The sequence below is a fragment of the Boleophthalmus pectinirostris genome, unplaced genomic scaffold, assembly GCF_026225935.1.
Source record: "Boleophthalmus pectinirostris isolate CB_2022bp ecotype Guang Dong unplaced genomic scaffold, ASM2622593v1 HiC_scaffold_6, whole genome shotgun sequence".
Lineage (NCBI taxonomy): Eukaryota > Metazoa > Chordata > Actinopteri > Gobiiformes > Gobiidae > Boleophthalmus > Boleophthalmus pectinirostris.
In genome coordinates, this window is record NW_026571447.1 from 13,496,798 (window position 1) to 13,518,031 (window position 21,234).

Genomic DNA, 21,234 nt, shown 5'->3' on the forward strand with positions numbered 1-21,234 from the left:
ACTAAATTGACTCTTGTGAGCTTCAAACCATGTTAGAATGTTGTTACCTCATCAAAAACCTGCCTGGAGTTTTGTTTCATGTTTGTGGTGAGGATATAGTGTAATATGGGCCCTTTAATCACATAATAGATGCTAACTTTTGTATAGTAGGTAGGCCTTTACCAAATGTTAATCCTTGTTTTTGTCAGTAAATTGAAAGATGTTGATGTACTGTACATCTTTTTTGTCAGCGTCTAAAAAGAACCAGTGGTTGGAGAAAGAAGAAAAGGCAAAGCAGCTGAGGGATCAACAGTTGGAGGAGCGCCGTCGAAAGTTGGAGGAGCAGAGACTGAAGGCGGAGAAGCGACGTGCAGCCCTGGAGGAGCGCCAGAAACAAAAACTGGAGAAGAATAAAGTAAGAAGTTATAATAAAAGGTGTTTAAAGGTGCATTATGTAACTTTTCTGGTTATGTAACTTGTAAAGTAGTTGGCATCCATATTTGAAGTGATTCATGTTTGAATCATTTTATTTAATAAGATTTTTACTATTTATTAATGGGAAACACTGTCTCTATGGAGATGTTTTTGCTGTGCTAGAAACCTTAAAGTTGACCTTAAAGTCATCTATTTCCATGGAGACAACCAGGTGACGCAATCAGGCCAAGTCAGGTCAATTCTGTGAGAGGTGAGACTGTACTCACAAGAAATCATGAATGTTTTTCAAGTTTTCTTTTGAGCAATAAAACAACTGTTACTGAAGTGGAACATAGATAAGTTTAATGCCATATAATTTTTTATTATATTGTATTTATTGTATCTTTTCATGGAAAGCATTAATTTCTCCATTGTGGCAGATTCCCACCAGAAAAGTTGCATAGTCACTGTGTACTACTTCTGCTACTACTACTACTACTACTTCTGCTACTCTGTACTACTTCTGAAGGAAGTCCGTCACCTGTTTTTCTACATGGAGATGTTAATGTTTTGGTTTAAAGTGTCCACAATATGGCATTAATCTAATCTGTCTTGCATTTATTCAACTACAGGAGTTATTTATTGCTCAAAAAATATCTTAAAAACATCCGTACTTACTGTGAGTGGGGATCACCTCTCCACAGATCTAACCTATAAATTGGCTTGCAAGTCTCCATGGAGATTCATAAGTTTATGGCCATACTGTGGAACATTCTAGGCACATCTCCATGGATACAAGCAGGTGACGAACCCAGCAACGGACAAGTTACACAGTGCACCTTTAATGTCAAATTGTCTTCATAATTGCTTTGAGTAAACTGATGTAGAGACAGTGCATGTATCCTCCCCTCCCCTTGATCCCTCTGTATATTTTTGCATTGTAACCTGTCATCTCACATAAGTCATTCTATTCTCCTAAAGGAACGCTATGAAGCCGCCATCAACAGGTCCGGGAAGAGGACATGGGCAGAAATCAGGCAGCAAAGATGGTCCTGGGCCGGAGCGCTGAGCCAAAACTCAAGTCAGAAAGAAAGTGAGTGCAAATGGATATAGAGATAACATAGATAACATAAACCAATGGTTCTCAAAACCTTTCCCATCAAGTACAACCAGATCTAAACCATGTCTAAGAAGGATTATTGTAGGTATACACTACGGCTGAGCCAGGACTGAAAAAGGACGACACGTGTTATATACAGTATACTACTTCTAAACACGGTCTAAATCAAAGGAAAACAGAAATGTAGACTTACAGATAGAGAATTGTGGAGGCATCTGGTTTGGTATTCACTAACTACAGGGTCACAACTTCCACTTTATTTCTGTCAGTTTGCAAGAATCCTGTGTAGAAATATGAAAGCAAACTTATACTAAAATATAAACACAAAAGCTTAATTTGTTTCGTCTAGGTGTTGTAGAAACAAATAGAGCTTACAGTGTTAATGTAAGCTCTCAGATACAACAAGTGTGGTAATTAAAATAAAGTAGGCTAAATTCTGTTGATACTTTACAGTGACGTCACTCTGGGGGTGTTCTACATGTGTATCTATTGGCGGAAGGTTTAGCAGTTCCCATGGTGACACAATGCACAATGCAATGCAAATGCGCAAAACACGCCAAAAATGTTTTAATATAGTCTCAAGTCTCACCCAAGAAAAAATACAAAATTTAACAGAATTAAACAGCACATTTTTAGATCAATATGAGCACCCATGGCCCTATTTAGGTGTTTGATTTTCAACAAAAAAGATGAGAGTGACTAACTGAAAAACTGAGAGACTTGTTTAAGTGCACAAATCATCTCATCTGTAGTTCCAATGAACTCAGCTCTTTCTTGTCACATTCGGTTAAATTAAAGCTCAGATTAAGTATAACTTGAGTAACAAAGCTTCTAACGGAGCAGTGCTTCCAGTTAGCATCACATCCCCAGGAGCTGTTAATGACATCAGCTGCAAAGTATCAACTGACAGCGGCCCAAAATGACAACAACATTCCCACTAGACACAGGATCTATTGCGCTTGTTATCACTATGGCCTATCAGATCTGTTACCCATGTATTAGAATGGTTATTTGTCTTGACATGGCAGCCCTATGATTAAGTCTCTCTCTGCTATTACTGCCAGTGGAGCACAGAGCAGGGCACAGTGGCGATACATGCCTGCTTCAGTTGCTGTAAGCTGCTGTCTTGGCATCTTGGCGCTGTTAAACGTGGTTAGTCTCATCTTGTGCCACATAATCGCCTGTACCATATGCCAGGGGAATTATTGACACTCAAAGCAATCTGCGCCCCACCCCCTCTGCCCCTAGAACGCTGTCCTTCCATAGTGTAATGGGTAAGCACAGTGTATTGGAAAGAACATTTTCTAAGAAGAGTTCAAAGTCTTCTTTTAAGTGACTCATTGGACAATGTTAAAGGCCCCATATTACACTATTTTCTGATCTATGTTATAATGTTGTTTCCTCATCACAAACATACTTGGAGTTGTGTTTTATTTCAGTCACACATGTTTAACACAAATTCTACATATTTAGACTGAGTTCTTATCTCAAACAGAAAACACTGTTCCACCTTGTGATGTCACTAGAAGCCTTTGGATCATTTCAGCCCTGGAATTGCCCATCTCTACTGAATTAAAGCTGTTATCTTGATAAACTATCGCTTCATGAGGTAGAATAGAGCATTTTGATCTTTGGAGAAGAACCGATTAATAATAAAGAATTACTCAAACATGTGTGACTGAAACAAAAGACAACTCCAGGTATATTTTTGAGGAGGTAACATCAATAAATGACTTAAAACTCACAAGAGTCAGTTTGCATAATATTGGACCTTTAAGTTTACTGTAGGACAAGATTATTGTATACTTCTTGTGGGGACAGTACAAAATCTAGCCAGAAGATGGCGTTAGTTTTACTGTGGAGAATCTGTATTTGGGTTTTTCTCAGATATTTGAAAATTAATTTCTATTATTTACCTGTTTGATGTTGCTTAGACAGTTCTGCTTATAAAACACATAATAGAGATTAGTATGTAAACTGAACTGGACTGATGCTGGTATAACGTAAGTGATTATTATAAGATTTTAATAACTGTGTAACTAGTCATATACCTCATTAAAATAGCTTTCACATATTTTTTTGGTTTGTAGTATAGTAAAGGGGTCTTCATTTCCATTTTCCAGGTGGCAGATTTATTTGAGCCCTTTGTTCTGGACTATGATTTATCGCCAAATGTGTCTGTTCTGTTTTGGTTGATTTCATTTATTTTGAGCAGATTAATGAACACAAATAGTAAATATACATGTATCCAGTACACTTATAGGTGCACTGTGTAACTTTTGTGGTGGAGGATCTACCACCTGCTTGTCTCCATGGAGATATTACAGTTCTGCCATGGATTATTCCACAGTATGGAAATAAACTTGGTAATCACATTGGAGACAGGTTAATGGTTAGATATATGGAGAAGCAAGCCTGTCTATGGTAAGAATTCATGTTTTAAGGCATTTATGAGCTATAAAACTAATGTAATTGAACAAATGCAAGGGATATAGGGATATAGGTTTAATGACATATTGAACTTTTCAAAGCAAACAAGTAGTGCGGGTAGTAGCTGCAAGTAGCTGCTTTGTCTGGAAAATTTCACAGTTTGGTATTAAACCTTACTATCTTCATGGAGTCTAAATAATCTGACCAAGTTACAGGTCAAATTTGTGGAGAAGCTACCCCACTTAGTCTGTTTTGTAGGTATTTTTGAGCTATAAAGCTACCTATAATTTAATAAATGTAAGGTAGAGCTGTCTAATGTCATACTGCAGAACATTCCAGGCAGAGCAATGACATATCCATAGAAACAAGCATGTGAAAAAGTTACATAGTGCACCTTTAAGCTCAAAATGGAGTTAGAAGTAGAAAAGATTGATGTTTTGCAGCATATTGTTAGAACTGGAGTCATTTGAGCATGACTCGTGAACCACAGCAGTTCCCTTTCCTGTCTTTGCCCTTGTGTGACATGTATAAACATGTGTGTGGCGCTTTCTTGGCTTTTTAGGCAGATGTTCAGTGTCCACGGTCAACCTACCCAAACACGTGGACTCACTCACTATAAACAAGCGCCTCTCCAAGTCCTCAGCCACTCTCTGGAACTCCCCCAGCAGAAGTAAGCCACATGTGGACAGCCCTGCCTCAAAATGTCCTTCACTCTCCCAATCCAGGAACTTGTCTTTATGAGTTGTCCCCTTCTTTTCATATTTCATTTCCTCTTTTATGCCTGGTGATGGAAATCTTGTTTTTCATATTTCAAATACACTGTGACATTGTGCTCGGATTGTAATGTAATTTGCATGGGTATGTTTTAAGTTCTGTGCACTTTTCACACATTTCATTTGTGGTGATGCCATTTTCTCATTGTCTGGTATGTTCCTATATCTAAATACATGGGTCTCCTTTCTTCATGAATGTTGATGTTCTTTATTTTAGGATTTGAGCTTGTCTTTGGATCTCTGTTGGGGTCTTGCATACATTTCAGTGTTTCCCATGGATTTTAAGACTGGTGGCACAATATATAATTTGTATTTGAAGAATTAAATCTTTTTTCATCAATGTGTAGATTAAAAATGTCACTTACTCCCAGTATTAAATTTTTAAGCAGTCATTTTCAGCAATGTAGTCTCTTTTATAAGTTTATGTTGATAAAATGAGCAACAAAGTCTAATTTTGTTATGCCAATGTCTACCCCAGTTGATTTTAGACTACGGGGGCTCATTTTAGACTATGCATTGCCACCATAGTCTCTTGTATTAATGAGAAACACTACATTTTAACCAGGTTGTGAGTTTTTGCCAGACAATACAATAAATAGTGAGTGAGTCAGCATTTTTTCCACATTAAGATTCAGAAAACGTTTTGCATCAGGTCCAAGGTTTTGGTGTGATCTCCAGGGGAAATCAGTTTAGCAACAGTAAAATGTAAAATGTCCACACATGGCTTGGAACAGTTAAGTAAATCATTAAAAAGAGATCAGCAACAGATCAGTATCCAGATGTTGTGCACAATCTTTCTTTTTTTTCAATTTGTCTTCAACAGTTTTAACATCCAGTCTGGTCTTTTATTATATTAAATAATCTTTGCTTGTTTAGAAGTTAATGCTTCCTTTTTGTTGCCAGATCGTAGCCTTGCACTAAGTCCCTGGGAGAGCAGTATTGTGGACCGCCTCATGACCCCCACTCTGTCTTTCCTTGCTCGAAGTCGCAGTGCAGCCAGTGTCCTGAGCAGCTCCAAAGATGGACGTGAGTTTAAACAGAAAACCCCAATGAAGTGTGACGTTTGTGATCTTTGTGTTATTCATAGGTCTGTCACTATAATTACTATTTCGACTTATTGGTAAGTATATGAAAGCTAAATTAATATTTGTTTGGGTCAGTATTTATCGTGTATACATTTTCTTTACACTACTAGGAAATTTGTGGTTATTTATACGATAAGATGTAGGTGCACTATTCAACATTTTTGGTTGGGGGTCTGTCACCTGCTTGTGTCTATGGATGTGCTATTGCTCTGTCTGGAATGTTCCACAGTATGACATTAAACAACTGCTTTACATTTATTAAATTACATGTGGTTTTATTTCTCAAAAATACCCAGAAAAAAGGCATTCATGAAGATAGAAAAGTTTAATGCCAGTCAATGAAACATTTAAACAAAGCAATAACATTTCCATGGAAAAAAAGCATTTGACAGACCCTCTACTAGAAAAGTTACACAATGCAATATTTATACAATATACAAAACCATTTCTAGAAAACCACCTGCATTTTCATTAGTGTAAGGTAGAGCTGTTTTATGTAATTATAGCCAGAACAATGATATATGTGTAGAAACAAGCAGGTGACAGACCCCCAACCATAAAAGTTACATAATGCACCTTTAACAAGTGACTCTTGCAAAGTAAAACTGTTTCTCTCTCAAAGTAATACATTTGACAACAGCTTAGACATGTTTTGATGTCTCTAACTAACTACCTAACAAAGCCATGTTTCTATGACAGAATTTTTTATAATGTCCTTGTGTCTCCTTCTCAGACTCTCTTCTGTGTCCTCGCTCGTCTTCGGCCAGTCCCATGACCCTTTGCTCCCACCAGCCCCACCACCGCTGCTCTGAACGCTGGAGGATCACATCCAGCACCCCCGATATTCTACAGACACAGCGCAGACGCAGCTCCACTCCCGTACGCCACTCAGAAGTGTTCTTTCTTTCTCCTTTCTATTCATTTTATTTATTTTATTTTATTTGAGCATAATTTTCCATACATAACAGTAAGTGCTTTGCTATTTAAGGACATAGCTGAGGTGCTCAAAATGAGAAGGCAGAAGAACCTATATTTTTCTACCCTGTATTCCATGTGTCTGTAGAATTTTATTACAATTTAGAATACTACTATCAGAGTATTCTATTGTTCTGTTTGATATTTTAAGAGCTCATGCCAGTGTCTTTTACATTCTACAGATGGATAAAAACAGAAAAGAGAAGAAGGACAAGGAGCTGGAGAAATGAGAAGGAGAAAAGTGCTCTCAGTAAAGAAAAACTTCTGAAGAAAAGACAGTCTTTGCCCAGCATGAGACACAGGCCAGACCCAAGGTAAATAAGATTCACTCACAAACACACAGCTTTGACCTAATGTGTCCTTTAGTTAGAGTCAGACTGCACTTCCAGAGCCTGAGGTCAGAGATTACATCACTCTTGGAGTGAAAAAAGACTCAGGAAGAAAAGGTTATAAGAGCTCAGTAGAGTTCTCTCTGCTGGAGGCAAATGAGAACAAAAAGCATCTTCTTTTTATGACACAGAGACCGACCAATGGTGCTCTTCACAGATGATGTCATGCTTTTAGTGCGGGGTCTGATGTGAACCTAGTGGAATTGGTCACGTTTTCTTAGAATGAACTGTACGTCTTGTCTCTCAGGCTGTCATGTGCCGCTTGTCCTGATGCATTAGAGATGTTCTGTCTGAGGTTTTGTCCTTTTTTGTATTCATATGTATTTATTAAAGGGGCAATGCAAATTAAAAGACAAGGAAATGCAAAAGAAAAAAATACACATACTTGTAAATATGCAGGATTGTAGTCAAATCTAATTTCCATCCTAAGTCCCCTGGACCAAGGCCAGCCACATAGCCTGCACAATTCATAAAACATGACAAGAGATAAAATAGCAGCTTACAACATTCAATCATCAGTCAAACTTTATTTATAGACCTCTTTACAACACTCAAGGTGACCAAAGTGCTTCACATTTAAATCACCACAATATAAAAACATGAAATAAAACACATTGTGCAATATGTCACTACATTATGGAGTGTTAAAAGCCAGTCTGAATAGATAAAGTTGAAATATGTATATATACATATTGAGTTCTCTCCCTGTTATAGTCCCAGTCCTTTATCCAGACAGAGGCCTTCATCTCCAGCCACATCCAGAGGCAGACCGGCCTCCCCCAGCCCCACTTCTTCAGCAAAGGGAAGTCCATCTACTCCCAAGAGCCGGCCAAAGAGAGCCAGGACTCCTGCAAGACTAGACCCCCGCACCTCATCCCCTGCCCCCCTCCAGAGAGTCAGAGAGCCCAAGAGAGCTGCTACACCAGAGAGAAGAGGTTGGTAACAAGATGTTTTCAAATATCACAGAATACACTGATTCCCTAAAATCTTTTAAGGTAAGTTTTTTTCAGACTTAGTGGCCTGTCCGATGCTTTTCTACATGCATTGCTTTATCGGGAATGTTCCATATTATGGTATTAAACCTTTCTATTTTCATGGAGACCAAACCAGACCATGTTACAGGACAGATCTGTGGAGAGGCGACCCCGCTCATATTCAGAATGCCTGTTTTTCTAGATATTTTTGAGCTATAAAACCACCTGTAATTGAATAAACGTAAGGTAGATCTGTTCAATGTCATACTGTGGAACATTCCAGGCAGAGCACTGACATATTCGTAGAAACAAGTAGGTGACGGACCCTCCACCAAGAAGTGACACACAAAATAGTGCACCTTTTAACAAGGTGTTAAAGCAGTGCCAACCACACAGAGCATACCTGTAGATTCTCTTAAAGAGAATCACACTTTATTTTAATTATAATTATCACATTATCGTGACATATTTATTCCATTCCAAGACTTTTTACAATTTAGCCATTTTAATAATATATTATTTAACCTGATCCAGGCTCTCCAGTTGCTCCTCCAGTATCTTCAGCTGCTTCCACTCCTCCACGGTTAAGTACCCCAGTGTCCTCCTCACCTGAGCAGACCCAGCCTTCCCGCACAGCTACTGCCTCTCCTGCCCCGGCTGCTCCTTCTCCTACCCCCTCCACTAAACCCATGGCGGGCACCAACAACCCAGAGGAAGCTGCTCGTATCCTGGCTGAGAAGAGACGCCAAGCCCGCGAGCAGAGGGAGAGAGAGGAGCAGGAGCGGCGCAAGCAAGAGGAGAAAGAAAGGTGTGTGAAGGCAATAACAGTGTGTCTGTAGGTTAGACTATTATATTTACCATTGTTGCAAAAACATTCACACTTGTTTCCCTAGTTTGGCCATTTTTAGGTTTAAAATTTTACTTCCTGGTTGGAAATCATGACATCGAGCTAGGGAATTCTATAACTGTTACCAAGCAAAACTCATATAATGTACGCAGAAATTATTATCTGACAAATACACATATAACAAAACACCTTCATTTTGTTCAAATCATGTTTAAATTATCAGACAAAATTTCTTATGTGTAAAATGTGCCAAAGTTTTGGACAGAATTCTCCCAGTGTGATGTCATGATTATGTTTAGAACTCTTCCTGTAATTTCCAACATATTTTTCAACTTTTCTTCGCACGCTGCGTCTTGACTTCTGTAAAACTGTAATTTATATTTACAACAGATATTATCCAACCAAATTAAGTGTAAATTAGAGAATCACTTTCCTGAAAGTTACAGTATTTTCCATGTGCGTAGGGCTGAGAGAGAGGAGCGTTTGGCGCGTGAAGCAGAGGAGCGTCAGCGGCGAGAGGAGGAGGCCCGAGCCATGGCTGAGGAGCAGCGAAAGAGAGATGAAGAACAGCGTCTACAGCAGGAGAAGGAGGCTCAGGAGAAGGCCAAAGCAGAAGAGGAGGAGAACTTACGACTCCAGAAACTAGTATGAATCATCTGTAAAAAGAACATTTTAGCAAGAGTCCTGTCTGTGGATTTAATTAGTTTCTATAACCTTGCACCAGCATCTTTCCTATGACTTTTGTCTTGGTTAATGTATTGTTGTGAATTGTCCCTATATAAACAAAAAGCACACCATACCATATAAAAAAATCTCTCAGATCTCCCATTTTTATAAAGAAATTGCACACATGATAAATATTGAACCCCAAATATATGGTTCCAACTTTCATGCATTGAAAAATAAGTCAATATAGTAATTATCATGACAGTCTTATAAGTAATATTACTGTCCTCACTCAAAACAGCCATGGCACTGTTCCCTGCATATTGTCACATGCTGGAAGACAGAACGCCTAGAGACAAATATAACATAAGCTCTCTCCATTGTCACAGATAAAGCACCTGTCGGGTTAAAGGTCAAGACAAGGACACAAGCCTACACACTGCTATCTTTAACTCAGATAAGAGCCTGTAGCTATTTTAATGCACCCTGTATGCTGGCCACTACTTGCAGTCATTCTAAGCTTTTTAATTTAACTAATAATATTCAGTGACAAGATTCTTTCTGCATCCTGTCAGGGTTTTTGGCAAATATAGTATTATATTACTAGATTTCTGCAATAGTCTTGTCTGCTGCATTTACCCTATGCTGCCCCCATGTGGTCTGTTACAAAATTGACATATGTGATCGATTGTATAAGAGTGTATAATTGTTCATCTGTTTAAGTTTAGAGTTACTTTTCAAATCAAAGTGTGTCAAAAATAGCACATTTGAATAAGAATAGTCTATAGAAGAACTGTAACAATAACTGGACCACAGAAGCACTACCACACCCATGTAACGTAAAAGGCTTGCTATTTTGGCTGACTGTTTTTTTCCCACTGTGCCGGAATTATAAAGTTGTGGTTGGATTTTTGTGTTTTCAGAAGGAGGAGGCTGAAGCTCGGGCCCGTGAGGAGGCGGAGAAGCAGCGTCTGGAGAGAGAGAAGCACTTCCAGAAGGAGGAGCAGGAGAGGCTGGAGAGGAAAAAGGTACGGCACATCACGCTTTGGCCATACTGGTTTAAAGGTGCATCATGCAACTTTTCTGCTGGAGGGTCCGTCTCCATGGAGATGCTATTGCTTTGCCTAGAACAGGGGTCTCCAACCTTTTTCCTCCGGTGAGCTACCTTTACAAAATGAAAATGCGAGCTACTAATTTTAGCAGTTGCAAGAAACTGAGTATGTATAAGAGCCACAGTAAGCCATACATGGGGTGCAGTTAGATACTTATAAAACATAAACCATTGTCCATTTATTAACAACAACATGAACAACAAAATTAGATATTTGCAACGGTAATATTTATTTTCATTTACTGTAATCAAATGTTAGTTATTCAGCACAATTTGTTTAATTCAGAAATCTTTTGGCGAGCTACTTGAAAGGGTTGGCTACCGGTAGCTCTAGAGCTACAGGTTGGAGAGCCCTAGCTTAGAATGTTCCATGGTTAGGCATTAGACACATCTATCTAGCATTTATTCATTACGTGTTTCTATTGCACAAAAATACAATACTTTCTTTGTGAATTGGGTTGCCTCTCCACAGATCTGACCTGTGCTGTAACCTATAGTAGTCTCCCTTGACCGTGGAACATTGTAGACAAAGCAATAGCATCTCCATGGAGACAATCTGGTGATGGACACTTCAGAAAAATTCCACAATGCATCTTTGGCATTGGTTATTATGTCTGAAAAGAAGTAAGTCTAGTTCTAAGTCTGGGCAGTGAATTCAATCTCCAAAGTGAATGTTGCAGTTTACAAGCCTTTAGCAGCGGTATTAGGTTCTGGTCCGTGGCTGACATGACAGCCGTGAGTCCCTGAAACCAAGATGAACGATGTATTTAGCTTATCCAGGATGAGCTGTCTGCATGCCATAATTTAATAGGATATTAAGACCACTAGCGTCAAGCTAAATATAAGCAGTCATAATGGAAGTCTCTCAGTACTGATTCCTTTACATGCTCGAGTAGTTTGGTGACCATCTCCTTCAAAGCACACCACCCACCCACTCACTCAACAATTCTTTCCCCTCCTCTCATCTTCTCTCCATGTGCAAAAAGGAGTCATATCCAGCATGCCAATGCTAGCTCCGCCAACCACAGTCTGGCTCTGTGCCGGAATTAGCCCGCTAGCACATCATGTCCTCTGCCGAAAGTCTTTGCAAAGCTCTGATTATCATTTTGCAAAGAGATGGAACCAGCTAGGTCTGTCATGATAACAAATTTTAAAGCACTTTATATAATTGTAAAGTTAATATAGATGATAAACAATAATATTGAAACTAATTTGTGCCACTGATACAGTAACTCTACAGCTCTACAAAACCTATTTTAAATATACAATCTAGTAACAAAAACACAAAATTCAATAAAAATAATTGCATAATTACTTAAAGGTGCACTATGTAATTTTCTGGTTAGGGGTCCATCACCTTATTTAGATTTCTTTGGTGTCTAGGGATATGTAATTGATTTCAGATGTTCCACTGTATGACACTACACAGATGTACCTTACATTTATTCAATTACAGGTGGTTTTATTGCATAAAAATACCCACATCTTAAGTAGGATTGCCTCTCCACAGATCTGACTTGTAATTTGACCTGGTTTGGTCTCCATGAAGGTAGAAAGGTTGAATACCATACTGTGAAACATTTCATGCAAAGCAATAACAGCTCTATGGAGAAAAGCAGGTGACAGACCACCCACCAGAAAAGTTACACAATGCACCTTTAATTAGTTTGTGTCTCTAATGACCCATAGAAGTTGTTTGTTCAATCCTCCACAGGTCAAATCTAATCATAGTACAGAAAAATGCCAAGATCTTTCCCAATACAAAGAAAAAGTCCCCATGATAAATAACCCCCAAAATATACTGTTCCATCTAACATATTGAATGATAAGTTGATATAGTAAGTATAGTGACAGGCCTAAAACCAGCAAGTCAACACTTCAACTTAAGTTTTATAAAGCAGACTACATGCCAAAAGTACTGAGTATTATGTGGCTAAACATCTTGGATCTTAAAAATGCTTTTCTTTTATGAGTGGCAGCTGCACTTGTGGTTCTCTGTCCTCAAGTAAAAGTCACGCTTTGTTTAAATGTTGTTCCTCTTGCAAACAAATAAAGCATGGAAAACATACAATAGAGCTCTGTTTAAAGGTGACAGATAGGTATGCTCTACAGGCAGCCTACTCAAATATACAGGCTCTAGTTTAGTCAATCAGCAACCCTAATTCAAAACATACGGCTTGGATAACACCAGAAAGCATGTTGCAACAGATTAACATGGATTAATTGTATTATTTGGGGAAGGGTGAAATACTGTTTCCAATATCGGGGCTTCCCAGATATCAGTATCAGTATCGGCATCGGTCAGATTGAGCAGATATTCAGCACATGGTAATAATTTGCTCAGTGCATTCAATTTGTCTGAACTACCAAAAACAAGAGTAAAATTGAAAACAGATATGGAAAACATACAACTTTTTTTTGTTACCAAATATTTTTTTGTTTTTGTTTTTTCATAACTGCGAAACAATATATAAACAAACATATGACAGATCCAGCACCAAAATAATAAAAGATTAGTCCACATCTGTACACCACATTAAACTTAGACAAACTTATATACTTTAACCACTCAACTGCCTATCTAAACCTCACAGTAAATGTGCATTGTGTAACTTTTCTGATGGAGAGTCCATCAAATGCTTTTCTTCATGAAGATGTTATTCCTTTGTCTGGAATGTTTCACAGTATGATATTAAACCTTTATTTCTTCATGGAGATCAACCAGACAAAGTTACAGGTCAGGTCTATGGAGAAGCAACACCGCTCACAGTCAGAATGCCTCTTTTTTAAAGTATTTTTGAGCTATAAAACCAACTGTAATTGAATAAATGTAAGGTATAGCTGTTTAATGTCATACCGTGGAACATTCCAGGCAGAGCAATGTCATATCTATTAAAACAAGCAGGTGACTGACGCCCCAAGCAAAAAGTTACATAGCGTACCTTTAAGATCATATCCTGTTTGGTTCCAGAGATAGTATAGAATTCCAGAGATAGTATAGAACAGTTATTTTTTGGCACTATGCATGCGCGCTGTGATTAATTTTAAATAAGCATCAATAAATGACAGTACCCATTGGTGGTGAGATAAAGAATAAGAATAAGAATCTCCATCTGACAGCATGGATATGTATATTATTATGTCTTATTGACATCAGTCTCCTGCTGTTTTTGCTACTTATTTAGAATTCAGTATTACCATAGATTTTGATCTTTTTGGTCAAAGTCTAAGTTAAGCCAGCCACAAAACTTTTTTTGCTAGCAACAAATAATCTTATATCATGGAACAGTAAAGTTAATTTGCAGACTTTACTAAATAAATTTGTGAATTTTTTTATTGGCATAATCTGCCTCAGCAGCAATGCAAATAATGGATATCGCTATTGACTCCTTATTGGCCCACTCCTAGTATTATTTTAAAATTATTGCTCATCTTGATTTTTCTTTTGTTGTGTTTGCAGCGTCTGGAGGAGATAATGAAGAGGACGCGTAAGACAGACGGCGGTGACAAGGTATGAGTCTATCTTACATCTGTTTAAAGCAGGGGGGGTCCAAACGTTTTTCATCAAGGGCCACATACCAAAGCACAGATGAAGCGGAGGGCCTACAGAGGGCCATAGTCTGGTGGTCAGTGCAGTGAATAATTGAAATATGTATATTTATAACAGTTTAGAATGAGCCACCAGAGCTGTATTCATGTTTAGATGTTGCAGTCTAGAGTTAATTTTTTAAAGTAAATAACTGTAACATGAATATATTTTTGCAGTCCAAGTCACCTGCAGCTGCCCCAGTCTCTAACAAGGATGAAGAAAGCAGCAAAGGTACTCACTTTACTTCTTGTACACAATGTGATTATCATTCTACTCCAGCCTTTAATCTACCCAAATTGTTTCCTGTAATTGACTTAATTTAAGCCACCTCTCTAGCCGTATTTGGTTACCATGAATCTAGACCTACTCTCAGCAAAATATAAACACTGTGGGGAAAAGAAGAGGAATCTCTAATGTTATGTTACTTAAAGGTGCATTGTGTAACTTTCCTGTTGGAGGGTCCGTCAGATGTTTTCTCTATGTAGATGTTTTTGCTTTGTATGGAATGTTTCACAGTATGTTATTAAACCTTTCTATCTTCATGAAGACCAAACCAGACGAAGTTACAGGTCAGATGTGTGGAGAGGGAACCCCGTTCACAGTTAGAATGCATGTTTTTCTTGGTACTTTTGACTTATAAAACTGCCTGTAATATAATAAATGTAAGGTAAAGGTGTTTAATGTCATACTGTGGAAGAGCAGTGACATATCCATAGAAACAAGCAGGTGACAGACCCCCAGTGAAAAGGTTACGCAGTGCACCTTTAAACCAGCTCTGCAGCCATATTGGGTTATAAATCTAGACCTTCTCTCAGCAAAGATACACTCTCGGGAAAAGAAGAGACATCTCTAGCGTTATGTCACTTATTATGTGTTGAGTGGCTTCTGATCTCTTCCATGTGTGAGGATAAACAAGTCTCTCTTCTTTTGTGGTTCACAGTGGGACAGATACCATGGGCATTTTGCAAAATCAAGTTATTAAAAATATCTATGCCTCATTTCCTGTCCAGCTGCACATTGAGCTTTTCTATTCCATTCACAATAGAATCCATGTGTGTGTGTTTTGTACAAACTGTGGGAGACCAGGGGGGTGTACTTCTCTTCTCTCTCTAATCCAGAAACTTGTGTTGATATCATAATCACATATTTACTTCAGACACTACTATACAGCTTAGAAAAGTAGGGCTGCAAGGTTAAGGGTCCTATATTAAGTAAAATTAACTCTTGTGTCCTTTAAGCCAAGTTAGATGACTTTTTGCATTGACATTGGTAGGGCATATTTTCTAAGAACACCTTGTTTTTTCATAGAGCTTTTGAGGTGCATGTATGTATTGTGTTGTATATAAACATCACCTAAATATTATCCATTAAAGGTCCCATATTACAGCATTTTCTGATCTATGTTAAAATGTTGTTTTTTCATCAGAAACATACCTGGAATTGTGCTTTTATTAAAAGGGCCCATCTCATGCAAAATCAACTTTTCAGAGCTTTCTACCTTCTAAGAGTGATGTGTGGGCCTTGTATATGTAGCCGAAGTGGTTTTTAGATGATTCGGTGTTTTTTTTAACAAATTGCTGCGTATTTCTTCCACCCTCCCACGTGACAACAAACTAAAGCCTGCCCCAATGATGACGCAGCCAGCTACACCTATGAAGCGCAACCCCCTCCCTGCTCCACCGCCTCCACCTTGCCTCCATCGCGCATCGGCTGACAATTCCCACATGAACACCTCAACAAAAGCGACAGTATAAGCTAATTGTTCTACACTGCAGTGTACACGATATAATACATTTATCTACTAGTGTTTATTAATACTTCACCAATCAGTAATGTTCATCTGATGCCGACGTGGTGCTTGCGCTTCGTGCACCTCAAAGTCCTCATCTGATTCCGGGTCCAACACTTAAGGCTGAACGCGCTGTATTGCCATGATAAATAAAAGTTTATTCCTACTGCTATGAGGGTGCACGCCTGTCTCCCCCTCTCTCCCTGAGATGGGTGGAGGAAGGGCGGCTCACTCGGAGCCTGTCACGTTTGGAGGGCAGAGCCTGTGCTTTCTCAGGACAGGCAGGGGGATGAGCAATAGCCGGTCTTTCAGAGTACCTAGTCTGTGACTGCCTCCAAGAAATCAATAAGATCTCATAACTGTTGTGTAATGGATGTTCCAAAATGCTAATTGTGCTTGTATATGTGCATAAGATACAATGTGAAAAGAGTTATTTTGCATGAGAGATGGGCCCTTTAAATTACACATATTTAGCACACAAAACCTGCATATGTTCCACATTGTGATGTCATGTGGTAATATAGGAAGTGCTTCATTGTGCATTTGAACTCACCTTCACTAGAATCATTTGGATAATTTCAGCTCTGGGAGTTCCACTTTCTACTTCAAAAAATTGTCAAAGGTAGCTCTTAACTTAAAAACTACAACTTCATGACATTGCAAGGTGGAACAGAGCATTTTGAGCTTTGCAGATGTAGACAAATAACAAAGGGGTACTCGTGTGAATGGAACAAAACACAACTCCAGGTGTGTTTTTGATGAGGTAACAACATTATAACATGTCTTAAAGCTCACAAGAGTCAGTTTTGTGTTATATAGGCCCTTGAAGGTTTAAACAGCTGATGTTTCAAGTAATTCCATTATTAGTGTCTCTGTCTGTGCGGTATCTTGCTGCTGAAAAGTGGGTGATCTGACAAAATGCTGGTTGAAGCAAAATCCACAAATGCAGGAAGACATTAGGTTCCTCTGATGTGGTGAATGGTCTGGGAGCTGGCTTCATTTCTGGTGCATGGTGTGGAGCTGTGCCTTAACCACACTCTTACCCTCTGCAGCTCTGAATCAGGGGCCCCCTCCAGGATAATCAAACACAATGGAGCTTTCAATGAAGTACAGTGTCGAAGTATGTTTTATATTCTGTTTATTTTCATAGCATCTGCAGATTATCAGCCAAAGACGGAAGTGAATGTGCCCAACCACAAGGCTGAGAACGGACAGATGTCTGAGCCTGAAAGGTAAAAGCTGCTTCTCAGTAGTAGGATTGAATCATAACTGACTACTAAAACAACTGTTGATATTTTATACCATGTCTTTTAGTCAGCATTTTTTTTTTTCTATCTTATGCCATCAACATTCTCTGGGGGTGTGATGCTGTTTGTAGACACTGCTCTGTCTGAAGCTCTGTTACTCAAATTATACTTTAATCTGATCTTTGTTGACCTTGATCTTTGACACAATCTGACCATAAAGAACTGACTTAGCTGGAACTACTTCTGGTGAGCTGATTTGTGCTGTTAAACAAGTCGATCACGTAAAATTACAGTCACAATGTAGCTAGCCAGTTAAAAATAAAAACCAACAGTTTTTCAGTTATTCTCTCTCACATTTTGTTAAAAATCAAACACCTAAACAGGACCATGAACACTCTAATTGATCACAGGCTCTTGAAAATGTGCTGTTTAAATGAATTTTGTATTTATTTATTTATTTTTTGTTTGTTTGTTTTCAGGCCGTCTTAAAACTTTTGCCTTTAAAATTGTATTTTTAAAATATCAATGTAGTACTTAAATAATTATTTGACTAGTCAGCAAATAAAAAAAAATAACAAAGTGCTGACTAATTTGCTGCTAAAATAATCATTAGTTGCAGCCCTAATGTAGATTGCTTTGTTCCTCAATGGAAAAGTAATACTCACACTGGGTTTGCTCTTATGTTTCTTCATGAACTCATTTTGTTCCTGCAGAGAATGACTCACTGGCTAACCACAACTATAACCATGCTTTTCTCTTCACTAGCTCCCCAGTCAAAGCGGTGAATGGGGTCCAGCCAACTCGACAAGAAAATGGGCTAACTACTAAAGAAGATTCTGCCCATTTTGAAGAGATTATTCAACTGGCCAATCATGGAAACACAACCAATGGAGGGCTTGAGAAATCAGACAGCAGCATTGTCTCCAAACCCATCCTGGCCTTTGACAGTGATGAGTCCTTCTTGAAAAAAGCAAGCGTCATGAAGCCTCAGCATGTGACAGGTAGAGTTCAGTAGAGCAATACACAAGTCCCATAAATAAAGCACAATTATAATAGGAATTATAAAAGATACAGGAAAGCCAAAAGTACTTATTTGGCTGCTTTGTTCAGTCATTTTGTGGTGAAACATTTTGCTGGTTTTATGTACTGGAGTTTTGGGGTTTCAGTTCCAGGTAATACTTCACCTTAAGTGAGGTTGAGTTTTAATTTGAAAGATGAATTTGAAGAAAAACATTTTTAGGCCTGTCTCAAATCACACAGATTAAAATCTGCAACATGATCCATATGCCACTTTATTTTATCTTTATGATCTGCACTGGTTTAATGTCCTGTTCACATTACCAATAAAAGGTGCATGGCAAGCCTCCATAGTCGAGCTGTAGTCCTTGACATGAAGTGACAACAGTCCTGGGGTTGTAGAGCATCTTCCATGCAGGTTCTCACCCTTGTGAGGGCTATACCCCCTGAGGGCACCTGGCATCTGCATTTAAAGCTTCACACGGAACATGGAGGAAATAGTGCAGAGGAAGAGGATGAGGGGCCGATATCTTGGCATTGATGACAGCTTTTACTCAGCGGTCCCACTAACTCGGGCCTGTGGCCAAGATGGGAATTCCAAGAATGTCAGAGGTGATGAGGAGACTTTCCACAAGTGCTCTGCAGCCAGGGGTCAGAAATACAACCCGAAAGTAATTACGCACTATATGAATCCACACAAGCCCCCCCTACCCAAAGGCAGCGTCAGCAGCACACTACTCCCACCGGTTAAGATTTAGGAGCTAAAGCTTAACCGTCACCTATTAGTCTGAAGACAAGCCAATGTCATAAATCTTATTTAAAACAAACATTAAATGCTTGTGGCAGAAGCATAAACCACCAAAAAAAAAAAGTCCAAATGTCACAATCCCTTTTTGAATCAGATATGGGTTTAGTCAGTGAGCTTTAGTTGAAAATAAAACTACTGAATTCTATGAGATGTCAATCTTTAATTATTAATTAATTGGCCCATGTTGTTAAATAATAATATTATAATAATATTTAACACTAGTTCAGTTTACAGTTTGGCTGTAAACAAAGCCCCGCTTTCTAATGTTAGTTTGATTTAGACTCAGTGATTGTGACCTCTGACCCCTGCTCTCTCCACAGAGGTGCTGTGACTGTGGTGTTGAAGTGTTGTCCTCTTTAGACTGGTCCGGGCTCACACAGGACGTCCTGTGAGCAGTGCCAATCGTCAGAGACACATTCTCTGGGAGCAGAGAGACAAGTGCAAACAAAAGGAATCAGTGTACAGAGGCATCACCGCAGAGTGACCGCTCATGGACCTTTCACTCTCATTAAATGTACACTAAACATTGGACTGACGTACTGTCCCTGAACATTATTTAAGTCAGAGAGACGACTGGGTACATTTTGTGAATAAATGTAAATGCTCTTTGTACCAGACAGATATGAGGGAAGTGTTAATAGAATCATGTTGTAAACAAGATTTGTTTTGTTACCATACTTAGTATTTTATTTGAGCCCTGGTGTTACACACACTGGTGTGTATAAAGCTTTATCTCACTGAAATCGTAAACAAAGAAAGGACAAGAAATGAACTCTAATGTGTAACTTACTGTGTGGAATGTAAATTCACTGTATCACATAAAACAGGCTGATTCTTCACTCATTTTCACTGAATAATGTTGGAAATACTTCTGTGTATATGCTCTAAAGATATTTTAATGTGTGCTTCACAGTCATTTGGAGAATTAAGCTCATTAAAGACTAGCTGTCCAGTCTGCTTCATTTTGTTGTCTCACGTTAGATTTATTTTTTTTTTTGCTTTCAAATGAGCCCAAACATTCAAACAGATGTTCTACATTCATGGAGGCTCATCTCTCTCAGGTTTATGAATCCAAAACACACTAAATCAATCACAAAGTCTGTGTTTGGGGAAATGTCCCACTTGAGTGATCTGAAGCAGTGGTCAGTTTTCTGGAGGAAGAGCTCATGATGACAGACCTACAGGACGGTGCACGCTAACTACAGCACTACAGTTTTAGAGCCCCTACTAAAGGCCATCACAGTTGATAGCAAAGCATGTAAGATAGCTCCACTATCCATTTCAGGGAGTCTCCACTTACTGACTCTCTCCAGGGGGTAATGCTTCTCTGCTGCTCTGTGCTCCTCTGTTTTCTGGGAGCTCGGGGTGCTCTGGCACTCACTCAGTGTTTCCAGGGCTCCGAGCAGCTGAAGTGGGCTTCAACCACGATTTAAGTTACCTTAACCAAATACCACGTGCCATTCCAGTCAGTGGGGGCGACTTATAAATGTCTTACTACTGGCCAGGCCTGAAGGTTCATTGGTTAATAACAAGTGCATTAAAGAGGATGATAATGTCAAATACTTTAAACATTTTTATAATGATGTTGATTTATTTTACACAGTATGAACTTGAAACAAAAAGCTACTTAATTTTTTGTTTAACTCTATGAGACCAGCTATTATAAAACATTTGACACATTTTCTGGCTTCAATAAAGTAATACTAAGTTACACAACTGAACACTACATGAAAGGTGATCGCATAAGCTCCAAAAGTCGTAACCAGTCATAATTAAATGATTGCTGAGGCAGGTGGTCTAACAGCTGCCACTGTGATCACAGACGAAAAGGAAGCCCTGCTTTAAATGGTTCTTCATAGATTAACAAATGCTGACTGAAGTGTTTTTATTGCTTAAATTCATTTAAACATATACTCTCTTTCTGTGAACTGGACTGCCTCTCCATGGATCTGATCTGTGACTATGCCTGGTGACATCACCTGTTTGTATCTGTGATTTGTTTCCAGATGAGTGATGATAAA

The 21,234-nt window shown here is 38.7% G+C and overlaps 1 protein-coding gene across 1 annotated transcript in view; it reads left to right on the forward strand.

Moving 5' to 3' along the window:
- The window catches only part of map7d1a (MAP7 domain containing 1a), a 45,996-nt gene extending 25,821 nt beyond the window's left edge, over positions 1–20,175 (forward strand). Inside the window, 16 exon segments of the mRNA XM_020940335.2 lie at positions 231–394; positions 1,375–1,486; positions 4,506–4,613; positions 5,620–5,742; positions 6,535–6,680; positions 6,959–7,000; positions 7,002–7,090; positions 7,880–8,100; positions 8,674–8,947; positions 9,451–9,631; positions 10,576–10,680; positions 14,224–14,274; positions 14,529–14,583; positions 17,292–17,373; positions 18,154–18,389; positions 19,534–20,175. Coding sequence (XP_020795994.1) covers positions 231–394; positions 1,375–1,486; positions 4,506–4,613; positions 5,620–5,742; positions 6,535–6,680; positions 6,959–7,000; positions 7,002–7,090; positions 7,880–8,100; positions 8,674–8,947; positions 9,451–9,631; positions 10,576–10,680; positions 14,224–14,274; positions 14,529–14,583; positions 17,292–17,373; positions 18,154–18,389; positions 19,534–19,544 — 2,000 coding nt within the window. The 3' untranslated portion in view covers positions 19,545–20,175.
- Positions 20,176–21,234: the final 1,059 nt, after the last annotated feature.